Below are 18,509 nucleotides of genomic sequence, written 5' to 3'. Positions count from 1 at the left end.
ATGGGAGTTTCAGACTCCGGGTCTTCCACTGCTTGCAAGTGCTCAAAGTTCTTTTTTTTTCAAAGGGTCTCGTTGTTTGTCCTACGTATTTAACCTCTTAAGGACATATGACAGATTTTTTCCGTCATAAAACCATTGAGCAAACTGAAAGCTGTGTCCTTAAAGGGTTAATATTACATTCCTTACACGCAAGTAAATAGCTCACATTACTAGTATTGCAGTGTTATATATAGTCTCATTTAAAATGTCTTGCTCTCCTCAAAGTATGTTAATTTATTTCCAAAAGTAACATGTACACATGATTTACACCCTCTTCCGTGGGTAAAATTGAAGGGGATAATGTATTGTATTGTTCTTGACCTTCTAGGAACAAAATGACAACCTTCTTCAACAATCTTATTTATTTAAGTATCATCTGTTTTTAAAATTGGTAATGCCTTTCTTATAATGTTACATATTGAATTATATTCCTTATTATAAGTAGTAATAAATGTTGTTTTTTTCTTCAAAAGTCCTTCTTACACCAGATTTTAGATGATGATAATTATTGATTTCCTAATGAAATTGGTCTATTCCTTAGTCTCTCTTATTTGCTTAAAAAATTGTCTACCCTCCACTCCAATTTAAAGGACCAGTAAATACAGTAGATTTGCACAATTAACACATGTATGATAAAAATACAATGCAATAGCACTTGGTCTAAACTTCAAATCAGTAGAAGATTTTTTTTTTCTTCTGACAAATTTCAGAGTTATGTCTATTTCCACTCCTCCTGTATCATATGACAACCATCAGCCAATCACAAATGCATATATGTATATTCTGTGAATTCTTGCACATGCTCAGTAGGTGCTGGTGACTCAAAAAAGTGTAAATATAAAAAGACAGTGCACATTTTGTTAATGGAAGTAAATTGAAAAGTTGTTTTAAATTGCGTGTTCTAGCATGAAAGTTTCATTTTGACTTGAGTGTCCCTTTAAGCTGAAGTCCACTTCCCTTCCTGTTGTGTCCTGTTATGCTCTGCTACTGTAGAAAGCCTCAGAGACACCAAACACTGTGTAATTGTAAAACATTTACATTTTGTCTTCTGCAATTGTTTTACAGTAGCCAAACTCCACCCACCACTTACACACAATTGTAAACAAGTTTCAAACTTACTTCTGTTATCTATTTTGCTTTATTATTTTGATATCCTTTGTTGTAAAGCATACCTAAGTAAGCTCAGGAGCTGATATCTAGCTGTTGATTGGTAGCTGCACCTATATGCCTTTTTGTTATTGGCTTACCAATGTCTTCAGCTAGATCCCAGTATTGCATTGCTGCTGCTGCTTCTTGAGTAAAGGAAACCAAGAAAATGAAGCAAAATTAATAAGAGCTAAATTGGAAACTTTGGAAAAATTGTATGTTGTAGCTGAATCATGAAAGAAAGTGTGTTTGCTCTCTTTCTCACACATCACGCTACCTAAGGGGACATCTAATATCTGTATTCTCATTCTGTGCATCAGGATGGTCCTAAACCTGTAAAATATACTTAAAAAACCAAGCACGTATCCTGTTATTTAGTAGATTTAAACTGTATCGTCTGTAGAACTGCACTCCAATTTTTTTTGGCATTGTAGGTTATCTTACTGGATCCTCGGATATTTTTCATTTTCACTGCAGTGAATTATGAATGTTTTACAGATTGATGATTGATTTTTTTTTAATCTTGATCAGATCAGAAGTCAAAGGTCACTTTAGATCAAAAGTATTTTCTCCAACATTGGTGTGTCCGGTCCACGACGGCGTCATCCATAACTTGTGGGAATATTCTCTTCCCCAACAGGAAATGGCAAAGAGCACAGCAAAAGCTGTCCATATAGTCCCTCCTAGGCTCTGCCCACCCCAGTCATTCTCTTTGCCGTTGCACAGGCAACATCTCCACGGAGATGGTGAAGAGTATGTGGTGATTAGTTGTAGTTTTTTATTCTACTATCAAGAGTTTGTTATTTTAAAATAGTGCTGGTATGTACTATTTACTCTGAAACAGAAAAAGATGAAGAGTTCTGTTTGTGAGAGGAATATGATTTTAGCAGCAGTAACTAAAATCGTTTGCTGTTTCCACATAGGACTGTTGAGATGAAATAACTTCAGTTGGGGGAAACAGTTAGCAGACTTTTCTGCTTAAGGTATGACTAGCCATTTTTCTAACAAGACTGTAATGCTGGAAGGCTGTCATTCCCCTCATGGGGACCGGTAAGCCATTTTCTTAATCAAACAGAATAAAGGGCTTAATGTGGGCTATAAAACTGGTAGACATTTTTATGGGCAAGATCGATTGCTTTATTTGGGCTTTTTATAAAGATTGATGTTGATATTCACACTTATAAAATTCGGGGAACGTTTTTTTAACGTCAGGCACTGGTTTAGACACCTTTTCAGTCAGGAAGGGCCTTCCCTGTAGTAGACTGAGCCTCATTTTTGCGCCATTACTGCGCAGTTTCTTTTGAGAGCAGGACATGCAGCTGCATGTGTGTGGGTCTGAAAGTATTTGGAAAGGTTCCTAGAAGGCTTCATTTGGTATCGTATACCCCCTGGGTTTGGTAAAGTCGCAGCAAAGGCTGTAGCTGGGACTGTAGAGGGGTTAAAAATTTGGGGTGCAATGCTTTGAATGCTTTAAGACACTGTGGTGAAAATTTGGTTAAATTTGAACAATTCCTTCATAGTTTTTCACATATTTAGTAATAAAGTGTGCACTGTTTAAAATTTAAAGAGACAGTAACGGTTTTGTTTAAAAATGTTTTTTGTACTTTATTGACAAGTTTAATCCTGTTTAACATGTCTGTGCCTTCAGATAAGCTATGTTCTGTATGTATGGAATCCAATGTGTCTCCCCCTTCAAAATTGTGTGATAATTGTGCCATAGCGTCCAAACAAAGTAAGGACAGTACTGCCACAGATAGTAAAGTTGCCCAAGATGATTCATCAGATGAAGGGAGTAGACCTAGTTCTACATCATCTCCTTCTGTGTCTACACCAGTTTTGCCCACGCAGGAGGCCCCTAGTACTTCTAGCGCGCCAATGCTTATTACTATGCAACAATTGACGGCAGTAATGGATAACTCCATAGCAAATATTTTATCCAAAATGCCTGCATATCAGAGAAAGCGCGATTGCTCTGTTTTAAACACTGTAGAGCAGGAGGGCGCTGATGATAATTGCTCTGTCATACCCTCACACCAATCTGAAGGGGCTGTGAGGGAGGTTTTGTCAGATGGGGAAATTTCAGATTCAGGTAGAATTTCTCAACAGGCAGAACCTGATGTTGTGACATTTAAATTTAAATTAGAGCATCTCCGCGCACTGCTTAAGGAGGTGCTATCTACTCTGGATGATTGTGACAACCTGGTCATTCCAGAAAAATTGTGCAAGATGGACAAGTTCCTAGAGGTTCCGGTGCACCCCGACGCTTTTCCTATACCCAAGCGGGTGGCGGACATAGTGAATAAGGAGTGGGAGAAGCCCGGCATTCCTTTTGTTCCCCCTCCTATATTTAAGAAATTATTTCCTATGGTCGACCCCAGAAAGGACTTATGGCAGACAGTCCCTAAGGTCGAGGGGGCAGTTTCTACACTAGCCAAGCGCACTACTATTCCTATCGAGGATAATTGTGCTTTCAAAGATCCTATGGATAAAAAATTGAAGGGTTTGCTTAAAAAGATTTTTGTACAGCAAGGTTACCTCCTGCAACCTATTTCGTGCATTATTCCTGTCACTACAGCAGCGTGGTTCTGGTTCGAAGAACTAGAAAAGTCGCTCAGTAGAGAGACTCCGTATGAGGAGGTTATGGACAGGGTTCACGCACTTAAGTTAGCTAATTCCTTTATTTTAGATGCCGCTTTGCAGTTAGCTAGATTAGCGGCGAAAAATTCTGGGTTTGCAATTGTGGCGCGCAGAGCGCTCTGGCTAAAGTCTTGGTCAGCGGATGTATCTTCCAAGACAAAATTGCTTAATATCCCTTTCAAGGGTAAAACTCTTTTTGGGCCAGAATTGAAAGAGATTATCTCAGACATCACTGGGGGTAAGGGCCACGCCCTCCCACAAGATAGGCCTTTCAAGACCAAGAATAAGTCTAATTTTCGTTCCTTTCGCAATTTCAGGAACGGACCGGCCTCCAGCTCTGCAGCCTCTAGACAAGAGGGTAATGCTTCGCAAACCAAACCAGCTTGGAAACCGATGCAAGGCTGGAACAAGGGTAAGCAGGCCAAGAAACCTGCTGCTGCTAACAAGACAGCATGAAGGAGTAGCCCCCGATCCGGGACCGGATCTAGTAGGGGGCAGACTCTCTCTCTTTGCTCAGGCTTGGGCAAGAGATGTTCAGGATCCCTGGGCACTAGAAATAGTTTCTCAGGGTTATCTTCTGGAATTCAAGGAACTACCCCCAAGGGGAAGGTTCCACATGTCTCACTTATCCTTAAACCAAATAAAGAGACAGGCATTCTTACATTGTGTAGAAGACCTGTTAAAAATGGGAGTGATACACCCAGTTCCAACCGTGGAACAAGGAATGGGGTTTTACTCAAATCTGTTTGTGGTTCCCAAAAAAGAGGGAACTTTCAGACCAATAATGGATTTAAAGTTCCTAAACAAATTTCTCAGAGTGCCATCGTTCAAAATGAAAACCATTCGAACGATTTTACCTACAATCCAGGAGGGGCAATTTATGACTACCGTGGATCTAAAGGATGCGTATCTACATATTCCTATCCACAAAGATCATCATCAGTTCCTAAGGTTCGCCTTTCTGGACAAACATTACCAGTTTGTGGCTCTCCCATTCGGGCTAGCCACTGCTCCAAGGATTTTCACAAAGGTACTCGGGTCCCTTCTAGCGGTTCTAAGACCAAGGGGCATTGCAGTGGCACCTTACTTGGACGACATTCTGATACAAGCGTCGTCTCTTTCAAAGGCTCACACAGACATCGTTCTGGCCTTTCTCAGATCTCACGGATGGAAAGTGAACATAGAAAAAAGTTCCCCGTCTCCGTCGACAAGAGTTCCTTTCTTGGGGACAATAATAGATTCTTTAGAAATGAAGATTTTCCTGACAGATGTCAGAAAGTCGAAACGCTTGTCAAGTTCTTCACTCTGTTCCACGACCTTCCATAGCTCAGTGCATGGAAGTAGTAGGGTTGATGGTTGCAGCAATGGACATGGTTCCTTTTGCGCGAATTCATCTAAGACCATTACAACTGTGCATGCTGAAACAGTGGAATGGGGACTATACAGATTTGTCTCCAGTGATTCAAGTAGATCAGAAGACCAGAGACTCACTCCGTTGGTGGCTAACCCAGGATCACCTGTCCCAGGGAATGAGCTTCCGCAGACCAGAGTGGGTCATCGTCACGACCGATGCCAGTCTAGTGGGATGGGGCGCGGTCTGGGACTCCCTGAAAGCTCAGGGGCTATGGTCTCGGGAAGAGTCTCTTCTCCCGATTAAACATTCTGGAACTGAGAGCGATATTCAATACTCTCAGGGCTTGGCCTCAACTAGCAAAGGCCAGATTCATAAGATTCCAATCAGACAACATGACGACTGTTGCTTACATCAACCATCAGGGGGGAACAAGGAGTTCCCTGGCAATGAGAGAAGTGACAAAAATCATAAAATGGGCGGAGGATCACTCCTGCCACCTATCTGCTATCCACATCCCAGGAGTGGAAAACTGGGAGGCGGATTATCTGAGTCGTCAGACATTCCATCCGGGGGAGTGGGAACTCCACCCGGACATATTTGCCCAGTTGACTCAATTATGGGGCATTCCAGACATGGATCTGATGGCGTCTCGTCAGAACTTCAAGGTTCCTTGCTACGGGTCCAGATCCAGGGATCCCAAGGCGACTCTAGTGGATGCATTAGTAGCGCATTGGACCTTCAACCTAGCTTATGTGTTTCCACCGTTTCCTCTCATTCCCAGGCTGGTAGCCAGGATCAAGCAGGAGAGGGCCTCGGTGATCTTGATAGCTCCTGCGTGGCCACGCAGGACTTGGTATGCAGACCTGGTGAATGTCATCGGCTCCACCATGGAAGCTACCTTTGAGACAGGATCTTCTAGTACAGGGTCCATTCGAACATCCAAATCTAGTTTCCCTCCAGGTAACGGCTTGGAAATTGAACGCTTGATTTTATCTAAGCGTGGGTTTTCGGATTCTGTAATAGATACTCTGGTACAAGCCAGAAAACCTGTAACTAGAAAAATTTACCATAAAATATTGAAAAGATATATCTGTTGGTGTGAATCCAAGGGATTCTCATGGAGTAAGATCAAAATTCCTAGGATCCTTTCTTTTCTCCAAGAAGGTTTGGATAAAGGATTATCAGCGAGTTCTCTAAAGGGACAGATTTCTGCTTTATCTGTCTTGTTACACAAACGACTGGCAGCTGTGCCTGATGTTCAAGCTTTTGTTCAGGCTTTGGTCAGGATCAAGCCTGTTTACAGACCTTTGACTCCTCCCTGGAGTCTGAATTTAGTTCTCTCAGTTCTTCAAGGGGTTCCGTTTGAACCTCTACATTCCATAGATATCAAGATGTTATCTTGGAAAGTTCTGTTTTTGGTTGCTATTTCTTCTGCTAGAAGAGTTTCTGAGTTATCTGCTTTGCAGTGTAATCTGCCCTATCTGGTGTTCCATTCAGATAAGGTTGTTTTGCATACTAAACCTGGTTTCCTTCCAAAGGTTGTTTCCAACAAGAATATTAACCAGGAAATAGTTGTGCCTTCTTTGTGTCCGAATCCAGTTTCAAAGAAGGAACGTTTGTTACACAATTTAGATGTAGTTCGTGCTTTAAAGTTCTATTTAGAAGCAACAAAGGATTTCAGACAAACGTCTTCTCTGTTTTGTCGTTTATTCTGGCAAGAGGAGAGGTCAAAAAGCTACTGCTACCTCTCTTTCCTTTTGGCTGAAAAGCATCATCCGATTGTCTTACGAGACTGCCGGACGGCAGCCTCCTGAACGCATCACAGCTCACTCTACTAGGGCTGTGGCTTCCACATGGGCCTTCAAGAACGAGGCTTCTGTTGATCAGATATGTAAGGCAGCGACTTGGTCTTCCCTGCACACTTTTGCCAAATTCTACAAATTTGATACTTTTGCTTCTTCGGAGGCTATTTTTGGGAGAAAGGTTTTGCAAGCCGTGGTGCCTTCTGTTTAGGTAACCTGATTGGCTCCCTCCCTTCATCCGTGTCCTAAAGCTTTGGTATTGGTTCCCACAAGTTATGGATGACGCCGTGGACCGGACACACCAATGTTGGAGAAAACAGAATTTATGCTTACCTGATAAATTACTTTTTCCAACGGTGTGTCTGTTCCACGGCCCGCCCTGGTTTTTTAATCAGGTTTGATAAATTTGTTTCTTTAACTACAGTCACCACGGCACCTTATGGTTTCTCCTGTTTTTTCTCCTGTCCGTCGGTCCAATGACTGGGGTGGGCGGAGCCTAGGAGGGACTATATGCTCATTGCCATTTCCTGTTGGGGAAGAGAATATTCCCACAAGTTATGGATAACGCCGTGGACCGGACACACCGTTGGAGAAAGTAATTTATCAGGTAAGCATAAATTCTGTTTTCTCTTCTGCTAACGTTTTAATCAAACTGAAGTTCATTTACCAGCATTAAAGGGACAGTGAAGTCCAAATTACACTTTCATGATTCAGATCGGGCATATCATTTTAAAGAACTTTCCAATTTACTTTTTTCATCAAACTAGCTTTTTTTTTTCTCTTGGAATTTTTTGTTAAAGGCTAAACCTAGGTAGGCTTATGGGCTAATTTCTTAGACTCTGCAGTCCACCTCTTATCTCACAGCCTGGCTGTGAATAGCTAATAATGTACTGTTTGTTCATGTGTGCCATATAGATAACGTGTTCACTTTCAGGGAGTTATTAAGAGACTGCACTAATTGCCTGAAATGCAAGTCTGTCAAAAGTTCTGAGATAAGGAGGCTGTCTACAGAAGCTCAGATACAAGGTAGTCATAGAGGTAAAAATTATATTAATATAACAGTGCTGGTTATGCAACACTGGGGAATCGTAAATAAAGGGATTATCTATATTTTTAAACAATAAAATGTGTGGTGTGTGCTTTCCCTTTTTAATACAGACTTTCAGGCCTGTGCTAAGAAGAGATCTGAGATAAACGCATGTAAAGAAAAACAAACATAACATGAATGGACAAAACCAGGAATGCATTTTTATAAATCAAATGTTACTACTTTTTAGCTTACCTCAAATTATTGGGGCACACACAGCCACTTTGCATTGCGTAAAAGTCATAAACATTGTGAATTATACAGAGTCGTGTATTTCAGAATGAGAACCTCTGACAGTTGGGGAGATGACTAGCCTGGCTGCCATGTATATCACACAGAAGAAGAATCTTTTCATCCTTCTGTCCTTTTACAAATGGGAAGCTTGCTCTATAGTTTTTGAATCAAAGATGCTTAGTTCACCTAGCTGGACACATTATCGTTTTCCATGGGGTATTCCTTTAGCCTTCATTATTCCTCCTATTGGTATTAAACTGAGCATTCATTTTTGTTCTGAAATTAACCCTTTAAGGACACAGCTTTCAGTTTGCTCAATTGTTTTATGACGGAAAAATTCCGTCATATGTCCTTAAGAGGTTCCTCACCCTTATGAGTCCAGATTTTTTGACATCGGGTCTATTACTGTACTCTGACTTGCCAGTTTTAGCTGAGATCGCTTGGTTACTGAAATCTAAATTTTAACATGGAAATCTTTTTTTTTTTTTTTTCCCTCATCAGCCATCAACATCCTACAGAGTGTACACCAAGCGATAATTTGCTAATAAAAGTATGTTTTAAAGGGACAGTCTAGTCAAAATTAAACTTTCATGATTCAGATACGGTATGTCATTTTAAACAATTTTCCAATTTACTTTTATCATCAATTGCTTTGTTCTTTTGGTATTCTTAGTTGAAAGCTAAACCTAGGTAGACTCATATGCTAATTTCTTAGCCCTTGATAGCCGGCCTCTTATCTGAAAGCATTTTGACAGTTTTTCACAGCTCATTCATGTGTGCCATATAGATAACATTATACTCCTGCCCGAGGAGTTACCTAGGAGTCAGCACTGATTTGCTAAAATGCAAGTCAATCAAAAGAACTAAAATAAGGGGGCAGTCTGCAGATGCTTAGATACAAGGTCATTACATTATAACAGTGTTGGTTATGAAAAACTGGAAAATGAGTAATAAACTGATTATCTATCTTTTTAAATAATAAATATTCTGGTGTACATTGTCAATCTTAAAAAAAATTTAGTTTGACGTTTTAATCTTCCCACAAGTTCAAGGCTGATAACCCAGTTGTTTATAATTTTATTTTTTTATTTTATTTATAACAAAGACAGAGAAGGTTGCTACAAACTCGGTTACCAAGTATAAAAACACGTGTCACAGTGAATATACATAATATATGAATACATACTTAGGTAAAAAGCCATATAGGACAATTTAAAAAAGAAAGAGTGCCCGTACATCATTCAAATCAATCAGAGTTATTTAGGGCACATATATTTATGTCGGCTAAAAAAAAAAAACGGAAGTAAAACATAAAAAATTGCATAGGGTAACCATATAAACCTTTGTACGATAACTAGTCTTTCTTTGTCTCAGAGATTTCCCCCTTTTACCCCCCCCCCCCCCCTGTTAGAACAAGACAGACCACACCAACCAGGGCCACGAGAATAAAAAAAAAAAAAAAAAAAGGGAAACAAGGAAAAAATTAAAATAATGGTCCTCCCTGATCCTCTCCCCCCGTCCCCCCCTCCAGACCACCTCACTCGGCATCAGTTACCCAATCTTCCGGGAAGTGGCCCGCTAAGATATTGATCTGGACAAACTCCGAATTTCTGAATGGTTTGATTATTTTTTTTTGTTGTAATACGGGCAGGGATCTTACAAATGGCTCAATATGAATTGGTTACACAGCGCCATTTTAAATTGGGCCATAGTAGGTGCAGAAGATGCTTTCCATGATTTAAAAATGAGGTTATGTGCTGTTAGTATAATAGTATTTATCAGACTATAGTTCTTAGTGATACCCTGGGATTTTACCAGGAAGAAGATTTCAATTGGGGAAAATTTATGGTCCAACTTCAAAACCACCGTCATCCAAAATGTGATTTTCCCCCAGTATTGACATATTTTAGGGCAGCTCCATAAACAGTGGAATAAGTCAGATCCTATAGATGAACATCTGGGGCAGAGCACCTTTGTTTTGTACCATTTAGAGAGGACAGCAGGTGTAAGGTATCTCAGCAGCCCAATTTTTATCTGCGACTCCCTCCAAGTTGTCGGAGCCCAGCTCTGTTGGATTATTTTAAAGCTCCCGACAATAATCCCCTCATCAATTTCTGGGAATAGAATAGACCACCTAGCAACCATTTCGTTAATTTGCAGATTTGATGCTTTCTGATTTAACAATGAATACAAAGGGGAAATAGCGTATATTCCTGCCGCGTAAATAGTAATCCTAGGCTGTAATTCACCCATAGTCCAGTTGTTCACATGTTTTGTGCTCAGCTCCCAGAGAAAATGTCTAACTTGAAGGTAGGCATAGAACTCTCGCGCCCCTAACGCATACCGTGTCGCAATTTCTTTGAATATCACTGGATGTCCCTCTGTATCTCGAATTTGACCCAAGGCTGAAGGCCCTTTGCCTCCCATTCTCTGAATATCTGATTTGTAGAGGCCGGGACTAAACTCTGGATTACCCGCTATGGGTAAATATTGTGAGACATAAGGAGAGATTCCCACTTCTGTACACAGTCTTTGCCAGGCCACAATGACATTATTGAAGTTACATAGATAGAATATATTGGAAGGCAGTGACGTAAGAGGGCAATGCAGAAGAGCCTTTAACTGGAAGGGAGCTACAGCCTGAGATTCCCAGATAAAAGATGTAACCAGTCTAATGCGAATCTAGCTATAATAACCAAATTATATGTCTGAATATTAGGAAGTGCCAAGCCAGCTGATGACTTGGAATTCATAAGCTTAAGGGAGGCAATCCGTGGTCTCTTGCCATTCCATAGAAATTTGGAACAGGCTTTATTATATATAGTGATATCTTTTTTTATGCAAAAACCACGGAATGTTTTGCAATACATAGAGGAGTTTTGGAAAGATAACTGATTTAATCAGGGTCACCCGAGCGGTTAACAAAATTGGTAACCTAGCCCAATCCTCAAGCTTTTTCTTGCACGAGTCCAGTACCATCCTATGATTTAATCTATACCATTCTTCCGAGTTTCTGGATAAACGTAAACCCAGATATGTAATCTGGGAAATTTCTTGAAAAGGATGTTTCACATGTAGTGGCGAGTTTTTATGTATCCACATTAATTCTGATTTAGAAGTATTGATCTTAAATCCAGATATTTCCCCAAACTCTTGGGTAATACTATGTAGAATAGGCAGAGATACTTTAAGATTAGATAGAAATAATAGGAGATCATCCGCGTATAGGAGAAGCACCATCTTCTCGCCCGCCCATGGAATCCCCTCCAGTTCTTGTCGTATTCGGATAGCCAGGGGTTCTATACTGAGATTAAACAGGAAGGGTGAAAGTGGGCAACCCTGTCTAGTCCCTCTAAATAGGTCAAATCGTTGTGTAGAAGTATTATTAACAATCACCGCGGAAGAGGGGGTACTATAGATTAAGCGTATGTAGTTGTTAAAGGATCCTGTAAACCCAAATTGGTCCAGCACAAAGAACAGATGATCCCAACTGACCCTATCAAAAGCCTTCTCGGCATCAACCGTTAGAATGGCCTTGTCTATACTATCGTCAGGTTCTGTAGACTTGTATTTATTCCAGAAAGATTCAATCAAGATCAGAAGTTTCCTCGTATTCTTTACGGGATTGCGTCCGGGCATGAAACCGGATTGATTCTCATGAATTAGCTCGCCCATAAAGGGTTTCAGTCGTGAGGCTATGATAGCTGCTAACCGTTTATAATCAGTGTTCAGGACCGAAATGGGTCTAAAGGAGCTTGGTAACTCGGGGTCCTTACCCTTTTTTTAAGATCAATGAAATATTTGCAGATGCAAAGAGAGTAGAGCATCGAGTGTTCTCTGAGAAATAAAAATGAAATAACTTCGTTAGTATAGGCATCACCTGTGGTTGTAGGATTCTGTAGTATTCGATAGGAAGAGCATCTGGACCAGCAGCTTTGTTAGATTTCGCGTTCTTAATTGCCCATGATATTTCCTCTTCAGTAATGGGTGCTTTAATAGCGTCTCTAGCCTCTAAAGCTAGGTGTGGTACCTTAATCTTACTCCAGAATGCCTCTTTCTTATCTAAATTAAGGGAGTCTTGTCTATACAGAGTCTGAAAGAATTCAGAAAACACTTTTTCAATATCTACGTGCCTCGTATATCTCTTGTCTCCTTGTTTGATAGCAGTGATAGCACGTCTAGGAGAAGAGTTGGCTAACCTCGCTAAAAACTTCGCCGATCTGCCCGTGAAGCCCCCGTATCTAGCTTTCATTCTAATTTCTTCCTGGGCACTAACCTGTTTCATGTGTGTGTCTCGAAGTGTCTTCGCTGTAGTGTAAGCCTCCCAGCTTTCTCTAGTATGCCTACTGATATAGGATCTATAAGTGTTCTTAACGCGATTGGCTAATTGTCTAGCCACTGAACTACAGTATTTTGACCAATAGAGTGTACAAGATTTAATCTCTCCGTGTAAAACGGCCTTAGAGGCTTCCCAAAATATCTCAATTTTATCTATATAATTACCATTATTATTAAGATAATGCGCCCACTTTAAACGTAAATGCTGCTGAAATTTAATGTTGTTGCATAGATATCTAGGGAAGGAAATATGGTTCGCTCCAGACCGCTTCTGGCCATTATCAAGATTTAGTGCTATGACAGCATGGTCAGAGATAACAATGTCTTCGATTCCAGTTGCCCAGTTCCGGCCAAGCATTGTTTCTGATATCGGAAAATAGTCAAGCCGGGAAAATGAACGCTGGACATGGGATACACACGTATAAGTACGATCATCCGGATTCTGTACCCGCCATAGATCGACCAGGCCCAGATGAGAGCATAGTTTCTGAAAGATCCTTACTTTTCTGCCTCTGCTATTTAACGCTCTTTTATTAGAGCTATCTAAAAAGGGATCAGCTAATAGATTAAAATCTCCAGCAATAATTAGATTTAGTCCAATAAATTTATGTAGCTTTACAGAAAGGGCTGACCAAAATGTATGGTCGATTTGATTGGGTCCATATATATATTGCAAAGTATATATCTAGTATGATTAACTTCCACTTCACATATTAAAAAACTCCCTTCGGGATCAGACTCCATATTAATTATTTGATATTCTAATTTCCGATTTATCAGAATTGCGACCCCCCTCTTCCTTGAAGTGAATGGAGCCGCTACCACTTCCCCCACCCACTTAGATTTAAGTTTGGGGATTTCAGTAGTATTAAGATGTAGTTCTTGTAAGAGAACTATATCGGGGTTAAATTTCCCCAAATGTTTTATTATAGCTTTTCTTTTAATTGGAGAGTTAATGCCCCCTACGTTCCAGGATAATAGCTTAAGGTTGTATGCCATTAACACTATTCAACTTACCGACCCCCACCCTCCGAAGGGTACTCCATATACTCTAAAACGGGACTGGGGACCACCGTCCGGAAGGTGGCAGTCAAGTAAGAGAGAAGAAAGGAGGAGGAGCGGGAAAGGGAGAGGAGAAGAAGAAAAAAAAAAAAACTCGTGGCGCCCAACCCCCCCCCCCCCCCCCCACAGAAAAAACAAAAACACCATTTCTACAACTAACATAATTTGCACTGTGGATACCATAGCTACCAAAAACATATCTCTTAGTGATTAAATGTTTAAGTTCTAAGATCAAAGAGCATATACTTAATACAATTCGGTACGTGATCAGGGTACACCTGCTTCCCTACAAAAGGTCTCAGCCTCCATAACATTATTAAGTGTGTGTGTAGTACCATCTTTCTGTACAATTAACTTTGCCGGATAAATCAGCCTGATATTGTAGTTTTCTTTCTGTAGTCTCCCATAAAAAAAAGACATATCTCTTCTCTTGGTTAGTGTTTCAGAGGAAAAGTCTTGAAACATTAGTAGTTTATTGGAGCCTACGGAAAGAGAGACACATTTCCTGTAGTGTTTGAGATATAATAACTTGTCTTGGAAGTTCACGAACTTAAAAATTACCGGCTTGGGTCGCGCGGCCTCACTGAGCTCACGCTTTTGACCTATCCTATGAACTCTCTCAATCAGAAAGGGAGCAGCAGGAGCCGGAATCTGTAAAGCCTGGGGTAATATAGTGGTGGCAAAATTCATTAAATCTTGAAATTCAGGGGACTCAGGCAGACCGATCACTTTAAGATTGTTACGTCTCGATCAGTCTTCAAGGTCCTCAATCTTGGCTTGCAAGGACGAAATGATTTTGCTATGAGTGTCCATTATAGGATCCGTTACATTGAGTCTGTCCTCCAGATCCGAAATCCAATTCTCAATTTCGTCTAGTCTTGAGGAGAACTGTCTAACCTCTAAAGTGAGGTTTGATATCTCGCTTCTGATCTCCTGTTTGATCATATCAAATTGAGGTGTAAGTATTTTAGCCACTTCAGCTGCAAATTCTACCAAATTAATGGGAGAGGGATTGGAAACGCTTTTTTCCAAAGGGGAGACTATACTGGAGTCCAAATTCCTGCTGCTCCCTTTTTTGTCCCTTGCTTTAGGGGGCATATTGGAGGGTGAGCTTCTTTGATTAATGTATTTGTCCATGAACAGGACGTGACTGTAGCTTGTCTGTGCTGTAACAGATATTGTCTATATGGCTTAACAATAAGGAAGACAAATCCGGATTCTCAAACAAAAACTTTTAGTGCTCTAACAGATTATTACTAAATAATAAATCTTGTACACCAACCCTCTATATTATATGGGTAATACAATTGATTTAAGGACAGAGAAGAAAAAAAAAAAAAAAAAAAAAAAAGGAATTGAGTACCAACTTCTCTATTATGTTGTTCTATTGCCTTATGTGCTGTCATTCAACGTGTGAAAAGAGATTTTATGGTAAAAACAGACATCCTTTTCTTCTTTTTTTTTTTTTTTTTTTCTTTTTCTCAAACCCAAATTTTAATATTGTAAACTGAGAAACTGAGTGTATTATTGGCATTTCTCATATTAAGCAGTATAAATTAAAATATCCTTTTATATGTGCTCATTTGCATGTGGATACTTGTCAGTAAACTAAACTTCATCATTTCCGTCTGGCCCTTGAAAGTATTGCTTCCATGGCACAGACCCTCAAATGAGTCAGCAGAATCATTAACACTTTTTTTATTTTTTTTTTATTTTTATTCAAGTCTTACCAAGCATGAACAGCTGAAAGCCCACCATGAAACTGGTGTGTCTCCAATGACCCTGAATTCCGGAGAAGGGAAGGAGGTAGACATATTGCAGATGTTAAACAAAGCAAAGGAAGAATACACTAAGGTAAGAGGCACTATTGTAACACAAAAAAAATCTGAACTACGAGCTGGTGTGTATTTGTATATATTTTTTTTTTTTATTTTTTTTTAAATAAAAATATTTATCATCTCTCCGTTCTTGCACTTAGCTATCTTTCTCAACTCCCCCCTCTTTTCAGTCTCTCTTTCTACCATATCCCTTCTCTCTGACCATATCTTCTGTTTACACTCTCTCTTTTCCCTCTCATATCTTTTCACTTTTTTTTCTCCATTCTCTTCTCTCCACTTTCACTTTTCCTTTGCAATCTCTCTCTCTCTCTGCCCCTGTTTGCTTTCTCAGAAGTAGCAGTCTAAGCACTAATGGGGGATTCCTGCAGCCCTAGAGGAATAAGATATTCTTGCACTTTCATAGATATATAATATCCCTTTAGATAATAGTTTTAGCACATAGCCCAAAATGTTCGTTTGTCAGTGCTGCAATAGGAGTGTACAAAAATGGGAATGTACCAACTTTGCTACTTCCAAGATGCCACCAGACTTCAGACTCTGCATTCACTAACTAACTTTCACTTTCCACCATTACATTTCACTTGCAACCATTACATTTCCACTTGCTAGTGGGAGATATATATATATATATATATATATATGTATATGTGTGTGTGTGCGCAAAGCTTGGAAATAGACTGCACTCTCAAACCAGACTGGGTGCACATCCTATGACCTGCAAAACTCACCAGCACTCACAGACAACTGCACAGCTTTCAGGGGCTTAGTCAGTTAACCCCAGACAAGCCTTGGTGCAAAGCCCATAAGGAAAATTGCAAAACAAAATAGAAAAAACACATAGAAAGGCTGACATTCTCTTGCAAGCACACATCTAGATTAAAAGAAAAATTGAAGAGTTAGTTACAGTATTTGACCAAATGGTGATAGGAATAATACCATGTCAAGGTGTCTTTCTCATTGGGTCCCTAACCTACGGCCACACAATGCATGCCTTCAAACATACACACTGAGATGCAAACAGCTCTTCAAGTTTTCTTTTAATCTAGCTGTGTGTTTATATATGTATATAATATATATGCGAGTGTGTGTGTGTATGAATGTATGTATATACAACTTTACGCAGTTTAATGTCTCAATGTACTCTGAAAATAAAGCATAGAACAAATAAACAATTGGACATAAAAAAGAAATCATGGAATAGTTTTCTTTAACAAAATGTACTCTTAATTTTTGACTCTTCAAAGTAGCCACATTTTGCAAATATAACAGCTAAACACACTCATGGCATTCTTTCTACAATGGAAATCAAATATTGTTCGGAAAGTTCTTCACAACACTTTTGCAGTTTCACTTGTAGGTTTCTTTTCTTTCACCCTTCTGTCCAGTTCATCCCAAACCAGCTTGATGGTATGGTGGGGTTTAAGTCTGGAGACTGTGCTGGCCATTCCATTATTTGAAGCCTACCGTCTTGTTCTTTTCTTCTAAGGTAGTTCTGCACCACCTGGAGGTATGTTTTGGGTCCTTAGCTTGCTGTATGTATGAACCCCTGACCAACTAGGTGTAAACCAGAGGGTATTGCATGGTGCTGCAAAATGCTATGGTAGTTTTGGTTCAGGGTGCCACTCACTGTGCAAGTAGCTGACTCTGGATCCAACAAAAGATCCCCAGACTATCACGCTTCCACCTACATGTTTGACAGTTGGTGTCACATTGAGGAACCATCTTTTTGCCTACTCAATGGCATACAAAAACCCTTCGTCAATAACCGAAGATCTCAAATTGTGATTCATCGGTCCATAAGACCTTTTTCCACTGGTGGATCTTCATGGCATAGACAAGCCTCTTTTTCTTATTTTGCCATCGTAGCAATGATTTTCTTACTGCCGCTCGATCTGTCAAACCTGCAGCTCGAAGTCTTCTCTTCACAGTTGAAACTGAGAATTGCTTAATTCGATCAGTGTTGACCTGTGCTTGAAGCTGTTGTCCTGAGAGCCGCCTGTAACACAAGCTGTTTACTCTCAGAAACTTGTCTTCTAAATCTGTTGTGGCTTTGGGTCTGTCTGTCTTTTGTTAATTGCCTTATTCTCACCATTTTGAGAGCAATATACTACTTTCCTGCAGTACAATACTGTCCAAATATTACTTATGAGGGTGTTGTAACACAGTCTGTTCCAACACTGCTTTTATACAGACAGAGTGCTTGTAAGTAATCAACAAAATTTGGGACACCTGTAGGAATTGTTAGCATAAACTTTCAAAGCTTATTTTACTTACTTTGCAGCAGAACTGTGAGTTGTTAACCTAACCCATTACTACTTCCCTGAAAAAGGCCTTTTTATAAAACTCTGAAATGTATGTGTGTGTGTATATATATATATATATATATATATATATATATATATATATATATATATATATATATATATATATATATATATATATATATATATATATATATATATATACACATATATATATATATATATATATATATATATATACACACACATACACACACTCTTGGGTCTTTTTAAAGGTGAAGAAAAAATCTATTTAAAGGGACACTGTACCCAAAAATTTTCTTTCGTGATTCACATTGAGCATGAAATTTTAAGCAACTTTCTAATTTACTCCTATTATCAAATTGTCTTCATTCTCTTGGTATCTTTATTTGAAATGCAAGAATGTAAGTTTAGATGCCGGCCCATTTTTGTTGAACAACCTGGGTTGTCCTTGCTGATTGGTGGATAAATTCATCCACCAATAAAAAAAGGCTGTCCAGAGTACTGAAACCAAAAAAAAAAGCTTAGATGCCTTCTTTTTCAAATAATGATAGTAAGAGAACGAAGAAAAATTGATAATAGGACTAAATTAGAAAGTTGCTTAAAATTGCATGCTCTTTCTGAATTACAAAAGAAAAAATTTGGGTACAGTGTCCCTTTAAAGGGACAGTCTACACCAGAATTTTTATT

At 39.5% G+C, this 18,509-nt stretch overlaps 1 protein-coding gene across 2 annotated transcripts in view; it reads left to right on the top strand.

Annotated features, from left to right (window-relative positions):
- DCP1B (decapping mRNA 1B) overlaps positions 1 to 18,509 on the top strand; it is a 306,108-nt gene that overhangs the window by 52,781 nt on the left and 234,818 nt on the right. For both annotated transcript variants that reach the window (XM_053718855.1, XM_053718854.1), the window contains exon 5: positions 15,424 to 15,553. In XM_053718855.1, coding sequence (XP_053574830.1) covers positions 15,424 to 15,553 — 130 coding nt within the window. The remainder of the gene's footprint in view (positions 1 to 15,423; positions 15,554 to 18,509) is intronic.

This window comes from Bombina bombina, chromosome 6 (assembly GCF_027579735.1).
Source record: "Bombina bombina isolate aBomBom1 chromosome 6, aBomBom1.pri, whole genome shotgun sequence".
Taxonomy (NCBI): domain Eukaryota; kingdom Metazoa; phylum Chordata; class Amphibia; order Anura; family Bombinatoridae; genus Bombina; species Bombina bombina.
The sequence above is the reverse complement of the archived record's forward strand: the minus strand, read 5'-3'. Positions and strand labels throughout refer to the sequence as shown.